Source organism: Diaphorina citri, unplaced genomic scaffold (genome assembly GCF_000475195.1).
Source record: "Diaphorina citri unplaced genomic scaffold, Diaci psyllid genome assembly version 1.1 scaffold1509, whole genome shotgun sequence".
Taxonomy (NCBI): domain Eukaryota; kingdom Metazoa; phylum Arthropoda; class Insecta; order Hemiptera; family Psyllidae; genus Diaphorina; species Diaphorina citri.
In genome coordinates this window covers 33,780-49,831 of record NW_007378935.1, presented here as the reverse complement: position 1 = coordinate 49,831, position 16,052 = coordinate 33,780, and the positions used below count along the sequence as shown (strand labels likewise).

Here is a 16,052-nt window from a genome sequence, read left to right as displayed (position 1 = left end):
AAAATAGGAGAAAAAACATGGTCAGAACAGAACTGCAATAAAAAAAGTTTTCCTCTTTTTTTATTTTTCTCCAATGGTTTAAAATGAGATGATAAAAAAGTAAAGATAAAAGGAAATTTATTACAATTGACTTGGCACATTTGTTTCTGCAATGTATTTTGTATTATTGTGAATCTAAATCTTTATCTACCACCGACTGTATGGTGTTTCAAATGGTTTTGTAACCAGCTTGTGTCCTTTGTCTCTGAAGCTTTGTCGGGGAAATCATATTGTTCAGGATTTGTCTCTGCTAAATTAAATAAATTCTGCTTGAATGGATCCCATTGACGTATCTTCATTGACATTTGACAGACTAGTGTCTTGTCAGAATAAGTACTACTGTATGGTGTTTCAAATGGTTTTGTAACCAGCTTGTGTCCTTTGTCTCTGAAGCTTTGTCGGGGAAATCATATTGTTCAGGATTTGGGTCTGCTAAATTAAATGAATTCTGCATGAATATCCATTGACGTATCTTCATTGACATTTGACAGACTAGTGTCTTGTCAGAATAAGTACTCTAACGGTGGATGGACACTGTTATTTTTTTAACGTTTGTACCTCTTCTTCTTTTTCTTCGCCTTTTCCCGTATTCAGACGGGGTCGGCATTTTTCGTCAGCCTCTCAATCAGCCCGATAGTCAATGGCAACAACAACAACAACAACAACAACAACAACAACAACAACAACAACAACAACAACAACAACAACAACAACAACAAAGCGGTGAATGCTGAATTTACAGCAAGTACTATATCGACTGCGGTTTCCAACAAGGAATTGTTTTAATCTTGGAGCACCAGCATTATTGCTCTTTTATTCAAAATACAATGTATTTAAAATAGGAGAAAAAACATGGTCAGAACAGAACTGCAATAAAAAAAGTTTTCCTCTTTTTTTTATTTTTCTTTTATGGTTTAAAATGAGATGATAAAAAGTAAAGATAAAAGGAAATTTATTACAATTGACTTGGCACATTTGTTTCTGCAATGTATTTTGTATTATTGTGAATCTAAATCTTTATCTACCACCGACTGTATGGTGTTTCAAATGGTTTTGTAACCAGCTTGTGTCCTTTGTCTCTGAAGCTTTGTCGGGGAAATCATATTGTTCAGGATTTGTCTCTGCTAAATTAAATAAATTCTGCTTGAATGGATCCCATTGACGTATCTTCATTGACATTTGACAGACTAGTGTCTTGTCAGAATAAGTACTCTAAGGTGGATTTCACATCTAGACTGCAACTTGTAGTATACGGCAGTTTTCATGTTGAGGGCTACATAGTCTTATGGGCCTGTTCACACTTAAACTTAAAGTTTAAGTGTGAAGGCTACATAGTCTTATGGGCCTGTTCACACTTAAACTTAAAGTTTAAGTGTGAACAGGCCCATAAGACTATGTAGCCATCAACATGAAAACTGCCGTATACTATACAAGTTGCAGTCTAGATGTAAAATCCGCCTAACGGTGGATGGGCAATGTTATTTTTTTTTTAAACGTTTGTACCTCTTCTTCTTTTTCTTCGCCTTTTTACGTATTCGGTGTTTTTCGCCAGCCTCTCAATCAGCCCTAGGGTGATTGTTTTGAGCTGACATTTGGTTTTGGCCACAAACAATTTACTAGCGGATGCCCTTCGCACTCAACCTATGCTATTTGATCTTTAGCAAAGGAAAATTCAGGCTGGTATCCTCCCTGTTTAAAGTCCCCGAGCCAGACTAAGCTGGTCTACTCCCTGTTTAACTTCCCCCCAGCCAGACATTTTAAGCTTTGTTTCAATCTCATATTCAACAATGATGTAAAAAACAAAGCGATCATATTATGAGTACTTATACTCATAATATGTATACAAAACGAGATACAATACAATTCATCATGTGTATTTCATCAAGCACATTAAACATGAGCTTGAACAAAAGAAAAATCATCTCCTCTAAATTAATACAATGGGGAAAACCACAAGGTGTCCCGCATTTCCCGCAAACATTCAAATTGGTCCTCAATGACGCTCTCGATTTGTGCTACATCAGAGCTTCACAGTTGTACTTGAAAATTATCTGAGAAAGACTATAAAAAGAATAACTGCCTATTCACACTACAGTGCCAGTCTCGCTCCGGTCACGGTCCAGTTTCGGTCCGATCAAAAAGATTCGTCGCGAGAATGTTCCAAATTTTGACTGTGAGCTGACCGTTACCGTACCTTGACTAGAACGTCTAGTCTAGTGTGTACACTCGCATTTACTTGCCTTCAACAATCATTTGATCGGACCGTTACTGGACCGTGACTGGACCTTGACTGGCACTATAGTGTGAATCAAGCTTAAGTGTAAATTTTGAAGTAGGCGATGATATTATTATGATTTAAGTAATTTTTGAGGCTGTATAATTTTTAAAGGCCGCAACTTAGATTAAATTGACCTCATTTGCGGACCCTTGTTCATAAAAAAAGTATTGTTTTAGCCCAATAAATCAACCCTTTTAGTTTGTTACAGTACCTTTTGGTCACCCTGTACAAAAAACTGAATAATTAGATGTTTACAATGATGTTGCATGAATTTGTAATTTCCCGCATGCTGGCTTTGATGGAAAAGTCGGGAACTCTTTTGATCATACATAGAATACATCATGTATATTTATAAACATACATATGTACATACATACATACATATATGCTCGTAATTTATGTACATACATAGTTCTCTCGCCCTTATAACACAGGATAACAATGTTTGCTTATGTTTAACATAATTAGCGAGCAGAGAAGAGTGTTCGCTTTTTTCATGATTAAATTTGTGGAATGAAAAGTTGGTTTTAATTTTTTGCTCTTGTAGGGTCGATTGTTTGTTGGTTCAGGTTACAGGTATGTGATGAAGTTATCTGCACAGGTGAGCAGAAATGATGCTCTCTCAACAAAAAGCAGTTTGGACAGTTGAAGTAGCTCCATTTGAGTCAGATCTCGGTCAGTCTCGGTTTGTAAAGATCTTTAACTTTTCAGAGAAGACTGACGCAAAGTTTTCCACACAATATGCAATAAATGTGTCTTGGATGACAAAAAGATGTCAAATGAAGATACATATTGATGTAACGAAATTTTCTAAAATTGATGTAATTTGTAATGAAACCATGGTAAATCGTCGAATCAAACCCAATTTATTTTCAATTACGTAGATACTCATTTATTTTATTTTTACTTATTTTACCCACCATCGCCATCACCATCACCAATACCACCATCACCACCACCACCACCACCACCACCACCACCACCCTCACCACCACCACCACCACCACCACCACCACCATCGGGGCGATCGGCAATACCGAGACATTTTCCACACAATATGCAATAAATGTGTCTTGGATGACAAAAAGATGTCAAATGAAGATATTGATGTAACGAAATTTTCTAAAATTGATGTAATTTGTAATAAAACCATGATGGTAAATCGTCGAATCAAACCCAATTTATTTTCAATTACGTAGATACTCATTTATTTTATTTTTACTTTTTTTACCCACCATCGCCGTCACCACCACCACCACCACCACCCAGTCTTAAAAAAAAAATGAGGAAATTGGTGGAAAAAAGTATAAGGAGGGAGAACCTGCGTTAGAGGAGGGCGAGCAAGAAGGGAAAGGAGGAGCAGTAATTTTCATTTTGTTCAAAGAATTTGTTTGGATTTATAATAATTGCGTTGTTGTTTGCTGAAGAAAGCGAAACAAACTACGAACCCTCGCTCCGAGTTGAAAGTTATGTGAGAAATGATGAAAGTCTTTCAATTAATTATTATAAAATAATTAAGAAAAGTCAAACAAACTTTGGACTTTTTTTCTGGTTCACCAGGAAAGTTTTTCAAAGTTTGGAGTTCCATTAATCATAAGTCTTAGCGCTCTGGCAACCAACAGCTTAGCACAGAGTGATTTACATAATACATTACTTCGTATGGAACAGAAACAACAGGCCGAACTGTAGTTGCACCGATGAGACGTACATACTCGTATATAAACACAAAATATAATTAATGTTAAATTAAGTATTACACCTATAAAATTGGCAAAAGTCATTTTTAAATGCTCTTTTCCTCAATCTCACCTAAAGGAATCCTATCTCTTTCTAATACCTGTAAATCACTCTCCGCAATTTGGCGTTCAACCAATGAGCGGAGCAATTGGAATACCACCGATAGGCCCATTCTCCGTCAAGAGTAGTTAGACAACACTGTACTGTGTAATCCTTGCAACAGCAACACTGTAATCCGTTAGGGAGGCCTAGTTAACTGACGGCTACTTTTAGTACGGGGAAAAGTTTTTCAGTGATGTTAGGATTAGCTTGAGGACGTTAATATTTATGTTCCCTGCATAAGCCATCGTAATAACCAGAAGATTTCGCTGTAAACTTTGACGAACGAGAATATTTTGCTGTAAACTTTGACGACTTACCTTGGGTACATTACTTCCTCTTGTCAGGCTCACAATGTCCCACACCAAACAGATTAGCACAGCACTCACTCCTATTTCTTTGCTCAACATTGCACATGCTCCCAACACGGTAACACTGAGATACCTGAGGACAGAAATATCGCGGTAAATGAGTTTACCCCGGCCGGAATCGAACATGCGAACTAGCGCTTACAGATAAGGTGTGCTATTACCATCCAAGCTAACTAATAAAAATATGACTAGTCAACCAGAAAAAGGACTGCCTTAGGGCTTGAGGGTGACTCCGTAGATCTCTTTGAGCCTAAAATTGGGTACTAAAATCTAATTCGCAAATGTCCCATAAGTTATTAACTATGTTCACCAAATTAATAATAATTTTGTTAAAATACATTAAATCTAGAATCATCTCTTTTTAATTACCACTTTTTGCTCACAATTTAGAAAATCTCCCATAAGGAAAACAACTGAAATAAATTCAATAATTACCTGAGTATACTTCTAGGCGGCAGATGCACAAACATGAGAATAGCCACCAGGTAGAATATACAGGACAGAATGTCGGCTCTGCCCACCAACCCCGCCACAGCTTCCGTGTGTACAGGATGCACCCCAAACAGGGCACTGGCAACCCAAGCCGCCCTGTGAGTCGGTAACACACTCAACGCGAGCAAGTGGACCAGAGCCGTACACAAGCAATGCAGGCCGATATTGGTCAAGTGATAGGCGAACGGCCGGAATCCGCTCCAAGCATAGTTGAGACGGAATGTGAGGACACTTAGAGGCCGATAGGAACCGTGGGAGCTAGGGGACTTGATGGGAGTGCCCCAGAAGTCATTGTGGAAGAGAGCCTCCAGCGGGGTCGATGGTAAGATGTCCTGATTGGACAAGATGGCGCGGCTGTGAACAGACAGAAAGGTGATGATCATAGTGTTACAATGAAACACTGTTACATATTATTACTTCGTTCGCGCTCCGGTGGGCATTCCGGTAGTAATGATGTGAGATCCAAAAAAGTTGTGAAAAGGTTCTGCTTCTTTGTGATGGTATCTACCTAAATATCTTGATTTTTTTTTTTTCAAGTTGATTAAGAAGCCTATTAGATTAATTGAAGACTTTCATTTAAGTATAATTTCCACAATAGATATACCTATAGATACCTTTTCAACAAGTCTATTTCCTTTTGATAGGTACCTACTCGTATGTATATATCTACGTATAACTAACCTATTTCCTGTCTGCAAATTGAAACATAACATTTTTTCTATTATGTTTCTGTAACATTGCAGAGGAAAGTTTCCTTTTGCTTTTTTATACTGTCCATAAAAAGATGAAGAAGAAGAAGAAGAAGAAGAAGAAGAAGAAGAAGAAGAAGAAGAAGAAGAAGGAGGAGGAGGAGGAGGAGGAGGAGGAAACTTATATAGAGGAAAATACCTTCTCTTTATTAGGACCATTACGTGAATATAATATAATGCAAAATACGGCTCCTTTATTTTTACTCCCCTCCTTTATTTTACGGATGAAAATAAATTGAAAAAATTCTGCTTCCTCTTTCTTCTTTTCCTATGTTTGTCATCGTAAAACTAACAATATATTATTATTAAACATTTTCTTTATCATTTTTAATCAAAATATTTTTCCCTCTCGCGCTACATTGTGTCCTGTCTTTCTTCTTAAAAATATAAATTGAAAGTAAAAAAAAAAAAAAACAAAAAGATACAAAAAAGACGTAAAGACTCTCTACAATCTACTACATAGGTAACTCAAAGCATGGAGTTTGTGTAGCCTCTAGTGACTCAGAGAACGATAGAACTTATGAAGAAACAATACTTTCTCATTACCTTGTATAGGTTCCCTATACGTAAGGGTAATAGAAAGTAAAAAAGGCCCTACGGGGCCCCAGGAGGTTCCATCAAGCCCAGAGCCTAATGAGTAAATTACCTTTGTGCGTTGAACATTTCTATCAAATTTCATTAAAATTGGACAAAACCAGACGAGAATTAGGGATAAACAAAAAATGGTCAATGGGGCCCAAAATTTTCGATGTGAAAATTTCCTTCATGAATTTCAAACATGTTTACCAAATTTCGTCAAAATCAAACAAACCATTTGCGAGTTATGACGAAAAAAAAAAAAAAAAACAGAATGAAAAATCGTCAAAATTTCGACCTCACTTCGGCTGATCATGCAAAATGATAAACTAATACTCGCATTCAATTCAACCCCGGGACGTCCCGGATTAAATAATGAAGTTAATGCTAATTTTAATAAACAAAAGCCCTGCTGTAAGCCCCTAAATCTAAAACACATGCATAATTACGCTGGTCAGGCTTGTACACATACAAAACACGGCCTGATGCATTTTACAACTATGGACAGAGAGCAGGGCCTCAACTAGAATGTTACGTGTCCCTTGGAACGAAATTTTCAGGAGGCTCGAAAGTCCGCTTTAACACTTTTTTTTGGGCTCAGGCTTTTTTGTGGTTTAAATTTCAACGTATATCTTTTTTAGGTTTTTTAGTGACGGAGATTTTACCCTCTATTCGTAGGCAGACAAGCCGCCTCCTAACAGAGCAATCCATGGGGAACTACCTAGTGCTTTATGGATGTCATCATCACTGGCTAATAACTAGATAAGTGTATAAAAGAATTCAGTTTGCCAGCCTAGTTAGCTTAGTTGGTAGTGCGTCTGCCTTGTAAGCGCTAGGCCGCGGGTTCGATTCCCGGATTTTATCCTGATGGGATAATGTTCGTTCTCGGAACGGCTGGCTTTCTCCTATCCTGTCTTGCTTCTCTCTTCGATTCTGGGATGGTAAGACCATAGCAGTTACAGTTTCCTCTGTCAAACCTCTAGGCTGGCAAATGAGTATAAAAGCTTTTAGTTCATTCTCATCTGGTTAGCCTTAGCAGAGGCATTTCTAATCCCATAACTACATCGGGCCTGGTGTTTTGTTCCTGTATAAAGTTGCATAATGTTCTCGAGTAGCAATCAAGTAATCACATGCAGACAGATATAACAGGGGAGGGGGGGAGAAGGGGGAGGGGAAACGGAAAAGGAGGATAAATGGAGAAGAGAGGAAGAAAGAGGAGAAGAAGGAGGAGGAGGAGTATAAATAAAAGGAGGAGAAAGAGGAAGAAGATGAGAAGGAGGAGGAAGGGGAAGAAGATTAGTAGAGAAATGAGGAGGTGGAATAGGAGGAGTAGAAAAAAGGGTGAAGAGAGTTAGGAGGAGGAGGAAGAGGAGGGGGAGGAGAAGAAGAAGAAGAAGGAGGAGGAGGGGGGAGGAGGAGGAGGAGGAGGAGAAGGAGGAGAAAGAGGAAGAAGATTAGTAGAGAAATGAGGAGGTGGAATAGGAGGAGTAGAAAAAAGGGTGAAGAGAGTTAGGAGGAGGAGAAGAAGAAGAGGGAGTAGGGGGAGGAGGAAGGAAGGACGGATAGGAATATTATGTGTAGATGTTTTGTATTTATGGCAAACATAATAATAACTGTAGCTACCTACTTGAGGTTTATAATGTATGGATAGGCATAAAATTTAATGTTATGTGTCCCCAGGCTGAATCTAATGTTGAATTGTTGACTACTCTAGGTAAAATGAAGAGGTTATGAATAGCAAAGGCCCTAATGAATTTTACTGGGAATTATACATAGCTGTATTTGTAGTGTTGGATTCCCAATGGAGGAGTTGCAAATGGGTAAAAATTATAAATAAATGGTCGATTCCTATGTAAAAAGTTGGGAAAAATCCAAATCTGAGGTCAAAACTCCGAAAAAATAACTGTAAAAGGTCGAAAATTCAATTTTTATAATGAAAGAGTTCAAAGATTTGTGACGTCAGACTTAACGCAGTTGCTATTTTTGTCCGCTAGGTAGCGCCACTATGCAAGCGCGTTAGCAGAGGAGCAGAAAGAACTGCGCAGAAATGTATGCGCACAAACACATTAATGCGTTGCCTGCGAGGGATCTTTGCTCGGGACATTTGATGTGACTTCATCGCCTACGGGAGCGTATGCCGTGACGTCAAAGTTCACGATTTACCGGTATTTTTTAAATCGATTTATCTCGGGATCTAGAAGTCGTAGAAGAAAAAGAAAAATTCCGTTGGTCCTCATTTTTCCTGCTCTATGGCTTTGAAACATCACCCAAGTAAGCGCAACTGATCTATTGAACGGCTTGACATGCAAAGTGATAAGAGCTTTTAAGACGAAATCGAGTTTCGGAGAAAAACAGCTTTGAACTTTAAAGCTTTTCATTTTCATTACAAAGATGGTATTTGGAGAATTTTACAAATTACCTATCAAGATAAATGGAGATATCAACATGATTCTTCTTGGAACTGATTCTAAGGATAAAATCAAATGCAAACGTCGACTTGAAACTTTTAACACACTTTATCGGTGCAGAAGGCAGAAGTGCCAGAAGTGCAGGACTCTTTCAACCGGGCTCTATGGAGGCAAAAAGTTGGCGAGGCCAAATACCTACTAGGGTATGCGTGGCCATGGATGTAAGTAAGTAAGTAAGTAAGTAAGTAAAATTAAATCTACATTTTTTCAAAGGAAAAATCAACATTAGGTGTACCTACTGCCTACCTTCATTATAAACCATCCCTAACATACTCGGTAAACCCATTCCAGAGAGGTTTTTTGACGGTACCAATCTAATAATCCATACGCCAAGTACCTACGTACGAACACAAACCCTAGCTAGTTCAAGTTGCAATCATTGTTCAGTTGCAATTTGCGGTGCGGGAAATTTATTTTTGCGTCAGGGCAAGGTGATATAGTGCGGCGCATTTCAGCAAAACCAGCTGATGAGGTGCTGGGGAGTAAATTAACGGGAATTTATTTCCAGCAGATATACATATACAGGAGTGTAACTAGTGTTGTTCACAGGAATTATACATTTGAAACTTTCAGGGTGGAACTACAATTGATAAAACTGAAGGATAAGTCCGAACAAAATCATTACAGCTACATAACTAGCCTGATAATAGGCGCTAGTTTGAAAGGACTCTTTACTCTTTAGTCATATTCAAGCAGTTTAAATAAAAGCATAGGTACGCCAGCCTAGTTCGCTTGGTTGGTAGCGCGTCTGCCTTGTAGCGCTAGGTTGCGGGTTCTATTAACGCCCGGGGCGGACATTACCCTGAACGAATAATGTTCGTTCTCGGAACAGGGCTTTCTCCTAGAGAGAAGATATCCTTCTCTCTTTGATTTCGGAGCGATAATACCTTAGCAGTTACAGTTCTCTCTATCAAACTTAAAAAAGTACCTTTTTTTATAGCGATAGCTGCTGGGATTCGAACAAAAGCAATTCTTAGCGCTATGCCCGCCAGAGCCAGTTTTTACCAGCCACTTTTGTTTCAACTGAAATTTCAACACCCTGTTTAATTTTAAAATAATGAACATGGTGTGTAATGTATCTATTTATCTATCTATGTACTTTGTGCAGCTCATAAATTTCCATTCCAGGTGTACAGAACATAAAATGCATACTGTTTTTCAAATGCCTTTTTTTTACATTCAGGCGTACTCAAAATTAATGTATAGCCACTCGAAAACATCTATATAAGTAGGTACATACCTACTTTCATACTGGTACTCAAAAACACCTAAACTGGTATACTGGGTACTTGGTTAAATATTCTGTGATTTTTTCTGGTTGTATAGTAGGCGAATGGAGGGTGAAACACTTGTCACTCTAAGAGACGATCAAACACTACTTATAATTTCATCTAAAATTTTTCCAACCCTAAAAAGTCCAGAGTGAGTTTTTCCACTATTGCAAAATTAATTTTATTTATTAATTAATTTACCTACCTACCTATTTATATATTGTTTACATTTGCTAAACCATTTAAAACTAAATGGAATTTTCAAGATCTTTTCACCTCCTTTAGAGGAAGCAAAAAATAATGTCCTCAAATATAATGTGTGTGCTTCCCAGTTCTGTGGTTAATTATTTTTTTCCTCCACTTTTTTTTTCCATGAAACTTTTTTTACACTAGATTTAGCAAAAAAAAATATTGTTAAGAAAGAATTTAATTATTGTGGTTACATTTTTCAGCCTGAAGGGAAGAGTGAAGAGATTATACCTTCCAAAACCTCGTTTTGAGGGATAACGCCAAGATTTGTTTTTTTTTTTTTTAGTAGTAGGTAATCAATTTAGATTCTCTGAGAGCGGTTCTGTGGATTTATATTACCTATTTTAAATTAAATTAAACGAAAAGACGAAATCTTCTACAATCTGCATAACCATTTTTAAGGTGGGTATTAAGAAGGTATGCTTTTAATCTTTTAAACGACCTACATCTATTTTTTATATCTGTAATATTGTTATTTGTAATTTGGTGTTTTGCAAAACTACCAGTCCGTTTCGTATTATCATTCATTTGTACAGAACATTTTTTGTATTAAAAAAGTTTTGAAAAAAATAATAATGTTTTTGAAAACTTTTTTTTTCTCTCTTTTTCATTATAAAAGACAGTTTTGTTCAGTTGTTGTTGGGACAGGATTTTTTTTATAATAAAGAGCTCTTGTAGAAAGTTCATTCCTACAGATTATCACCCGTTATAGTACGTTTCACATCCGGTTTGAAATTTACTGAAACAGATTTAAAAAAACAGAGGTTTGACAGAGGGAACTTCAACAACGGAGATCTTATCGTCCCGAAAACGAAGAGAGAAGGAGTAGGATCAAAGGAAAGCCAGCCGTTCTGAGAACGATCCTTTTCTGTTTACGATAAAGTCCACCTCTTTTTTTTTTTTTTTTTTTTTTTTTTTTTTTTTCGTCAGCCTCACAATCAAGCTTTGGTGATTGCTTTGGGCCGCCGTCATCGACATTTGGTTTTGGCTACAATTTTTTACGAGTATATGCCCTTCACGCTCAACCCTTGCTATTTCTTTAGCAAGGGAAATTTCAGGCTGGTATCCTCCCTGATTAAGGTTCCCCCAGGCAGACCGTTCTCAATAAAACCAATACTTTGTTATTCTTACTTCGTACTTTGTACACTATGAAGACAAGGGAAGTTAAAAGTACACCCTAGTATTAACGCTATATTCTAACTTGAGTTGTGCAGTATTTTAATTGAAAAAAATTCTCAACGATTCAAAGTTTTACGTTGCACCTGTTGTCCTTAGGGGAGGGAGAACGAGAGAAAAAGTTCGTTTATAACACTGGTCTGAAATTTATGAAAGAAGAAAGAGTGAAAAGAAATCTTTTGAATTTTACGATAGAAAAGATGAAAAAGAAGAAGAAGGAGGAGGAGGAGGAGAAGAAGAAGAAGAAGAAGAAGAAGAAGAAGAAGAAGAAGAAGAAGAAGAAGAAGAAAGATGGCAGGAAAAACAATATGAACAATATCACAAACTTTGGCGGTTTTGTTAATGAAAATATTTTGAACTTTGTGAATTCATTTGGAACGTTTGCCAGAAAAAGAGTTAAAGGAAATGTGTAGGTAGGTGCTCCATACTGCTGTGACATTTTTTCTTAAGGTTTGCGTTAATGTCAGACTTAGGTAATTGTGTTTTCCTGCGATATATTGGTTGCTTTATTCTTGATAAAAAAAAAAAAAATCAACAGGAGTTCCATGAACCGCGTTACCACTGCATTAAAACCTGCCCAGTAAAGTGACGCGAAAGTTAGTTGCAAGATATATTATATGATCATAAATGACCCATGTACAAAAAGAGATATCAAAATATTATATTACGTACAGAAAAAATGTAAGCATGTAAAATGTTACCGAGATCGTGGAAATGACTACAAAATATTTCACAGCTCCTCGCGGTAGGTATTAATGTTCCTGAATCAATTCCTCTTTTCAGAGTTCGTTCAGGATGATATTGACATCAACCAAACTGTTTTGTTTATTTTTCAGATCAGTAGTCAGGTCACGACCTAATCCTTCAGAGTAAAAAATGATTCTCCTAATGATCAACTCAGATATTCTAATGTAGGAATTGTACATTTGAAACTTTTAGGGTGGAACTACAATTGATAAAACTGGAGGATAAGTCCGAACAAAATCATTACAGCTACATAACTAGCCTGATAATAGGCGCTCGTTTGAAAGGACTCTTTACTTCAGTCATATTCAAGCAGTTTAAATAAAAGCATAGGTACGCCAGCCTAGTTCGCTTGATTGGTAGCGCGTCTGCCTTGTAAGCGCAAGGTTGCAGGTTCGATTGATGCCACAGGGGAGGATATTATCCTGAACGGATAATGTTCGTTCTCGGAACAGGGCTTTCTCCAAGAGAGAAGATATCTAATTCTAATGTTCAACTCTCAGCTACAGTTTAATTTAATGACTTCCTCTGAAGATCAAAATCTGAATCATTCGAGTCATTTCGATTTACTTCAAATCTAAATCTTTCAATGATTTAGTTGACATCTGAATCTTTCGAGTGATTTCAGAATTACATTGATTCTTGATTTCTAGATTTTCATTACCGGATAGCCCTGGATTCATTTTTGAATCTCCATGAAAAATATTCGTTTTCATGTGATTATTTTTTCTTCTTCACTTACCTATTTTTTTTTATCTTCTAAACTTTCAACCAATACTGTTAAGGGATTCAATTGTTCTTTTGAGACCAATGGAGTGGTTTGGGAAAATGGAGGAGTGATTTTCATCACATTTAAGTTTAATTTACTTCTGTGAATCGTCACACATCACAATTCGGCACACTGTTGATGCCTAATTTTGAATGATGCCTTGCACCCCGAAATTCAAGGCCGAAAATAAATCGAACCCGGGACCTTCTATTCGGTAGACCAGTGTGATGATTACTAGGCTATTGCAATTGCTAACATGGAATGCTAGTAGGTATCTAACTTGGTACTTATACTACTTACATATTTCATGATAAATTAAATTTCATATAACTATTTACTTCATGATAAATTAAATTTCATCTAACTATTTATTTCATGATAAATTAAATTTCATATAACTATTTACTCCATTGTCTTGAGTCGGTTTTTCAACGTTTGAACGTTTCTTTCAGCCAATCCGTTTGTAGCCGGATGTCCTGGAGCGATGAATTTTTGGAAGATACCTCGATCAGTGCAGTAGGTATGAAATTGTTCACTCTGGAAAATAGAATGATTATCACTCACAAGAACAACAGGATAACCGTGACTGGAGAAAATATTTTCAAGTAGTTCTATCGTACTTGAACTGGTAGGTGCGTTCTTTATCATTCGCACTTCGATCCATTTTGATTTGGCATCGACGCAAACTAGAAAATATGCGTTTTGAAATGGTCCCGCGTAATCTACGTGAACTCTTTCCCAATTTTCCTGAGGGCACTCCCAAGGGTGAACCGTAACTTTAGGCGGATTAGTTTTAATCAGAAGTCGTAAAAGAAAAAGAAAAATTCCGTTGGTCCTCATCTTTCCTGCTCTATGACTTTGAAACATCACCCAAGTAAGCGCAACTGATCTATTTATATTGTCAAGGCAGAGGACGGTTTCAGTCGACATCTATCGATGGTGTCGATTATGTGTGGACACAGCTTGAAAGTGCTAATAGGTCTGATGGCTTACCTGTCATCATACACGAATCCAGCCGGCAAACAGTTGTAGTAGACACAGAACGCAACGAGAACACTGATTCCTGCGGCTACAGACCATGCAGTCATGATGGCAACTGAAACAGTCACAATACATACAAGATTATTGAGCGATGCAGAGACAGCGAACATCAATTAAAATCGTTTAGCGCGATTAACCCGGTGCAGCAAAGGGTTGACAGTATGTTAGTGGTTGAGTGAAGTGTGGAAATTACTCAGAAAAAGTCTTTTTGAACCATTTGCCAATTTTTGTTAAACAAATAATGTATTATAGGGAGTCTCAATGGATCCTTCGAAAGCACACATTTTAATGAGCCATTTTCGTTTATTATGTGTTATTATTATTATTATTATCATCATCATCATCATCATCATCATCATCATCAACATCATCATCATCATCATCATCATCATCATCAACATCATCATCATCATCATCATCATCATCATCAACATCATCATCATCATCATCATCATCATCATCAACATCATCATCATCATCATCATCATCATCATCAACATCATCATCATCATCATCATCATCATCATCAACATCATCATCATCATCATCATCATCATCATCAACATCATCATCATCATCATCATCATCATCATCAACATCATCATCATCATCATCATCATCATCATCAACATCATCATCATCATCATCATCATCCTAACTTGACAGTCCGGCACACAACCGATTTTTTCCTCGAATACGTTCGAAAATTTGTGATAAATGTCTTCCATAGAGTCGATTCGATAGGTAGAATTATGAATGGATTTACTCACATCAGTTTTCCTGTCTATGCGGTTAAGTTCAATGTTTAGTCCGCGTATCCATTGACGTCCAAGGAGTGCGTCATGACCGTCAGGTACAATGTCTGATTAACTTCCTCTCCAATTGATTGTTCAGGTGAAGACGTGTGAGTCGAAATCGGGGCGCGTGACAGACAATCTACATTCTGATTAGCTTTCCCCTTCTTGAACTGAACGGAGTAGTTGAATCCTGATAAGAAAGATGCGTAGCGGAGGAGTCGAGCTGAAGTCATCTGTGGAAGAGATTTATTCGGATGAAATATTCGTGTCAAAGGTTGGTTGTCAGTGACGAGCGTAAAATGTTTACCAAACAGATAGTTATAGAAGTGTGTTACGCCAAATACAATAGCAAGCGCTTCTCGATCAAGCTGGCTATAATTCTGTTCAGAAGACGTAAGGGATCGTGAGGCATAAGCTATAGGATGTTCGGTGTTGTTGACAACATGACTAAGCACACTGGCTATTCCATAGGGTGATGCATCTGTAGTCAAAGTAAGAGGTAAGTGAGGGTCGAACGGAACAAGTACTTTGTCACTGCACATGATGGACTTGAGTTGAAGGAATGCTGCTTCGCATTGTGATGTCCAGAACCAACGTTTGTTCTTCCTCAGTAGACAGCGTAACACTCAGCTGACCCAGGGTTAATCTTGTTGTGTTTACAAGTCATCTGAATTCCCTTTGCTTCCGGTGTGTAGTTCAACTGTTCATTCATTAGGGACAGACATGATATCTTCATCTCATCTTATCTCTACAATAGTGTACTGCCATCTCATCTTGTCCCCTACTACAGTGAACTGCTGATATTCTACTTGATTAGGATAGGGGGGAGTCCCTATATCTGTTGGTGTATAAGTGTAGTGGTCAAGACGCTCGCCTGCTGGACAGAAGGGCATAGGTCCATCCCTTTCAAGGTTTTTTTTCTTCAGCATAATTTGAGAATGTGACTATAGTAGTAGACAAGTGGGCCAAAATCACAAAAGGTACATTTTCATGTACAGCGTTAATTTCTTTTACTAAGACTCCATTTATTGTTAAGATTTTTGTTAAGATTCTTTAGTCCCGTTTGAGCAATAACAACTTTTCTTATTATGTTTCAAATGTTTCAACTACCTAGGTACTCTTTTTTATTTTTATTATTTTTTTTTTTTTTTTTTGTCCGCCTCCCAAACAAGCCTTGGGGGTTTCTTTGGGGCCGC

General features: G+C 37.4%; 1 protein-coding gene across 1 annotated transcript in view; it reads right to left on the bottom strand.

The window, feature by feature from the left end:
- The window catches only part of LOC103516211 (transmembrane and TPR repeat-containing protein CG31690-like), a gene marked incomplete at its 3' end in the record, with an annotated part of 47,729 nt that overhangs the window by 21,388 nt on the left and 10,289 nt on the right, over positions 1-16,052 (bottom strand). Inside the window, exons 2-4 of the mRNA XM_026828674.1 lie at positions 14,012-14,114; positions 4,960-5,370; positions 4,474-4,597 (exon numbers count right to left, since the gene is read on the bottom strand). Coding sequence (XP_026684475.1) covers positions 4,474-4,597; positions 4,960-5,370; positions 14,012-14,106 — 630 coding nt within the window. The remainder of the gene's footprint in view (positions 1-4,473; positions 4,598-4,959; positions 5,371-14,011; positions 14,115-16,052) is intronic.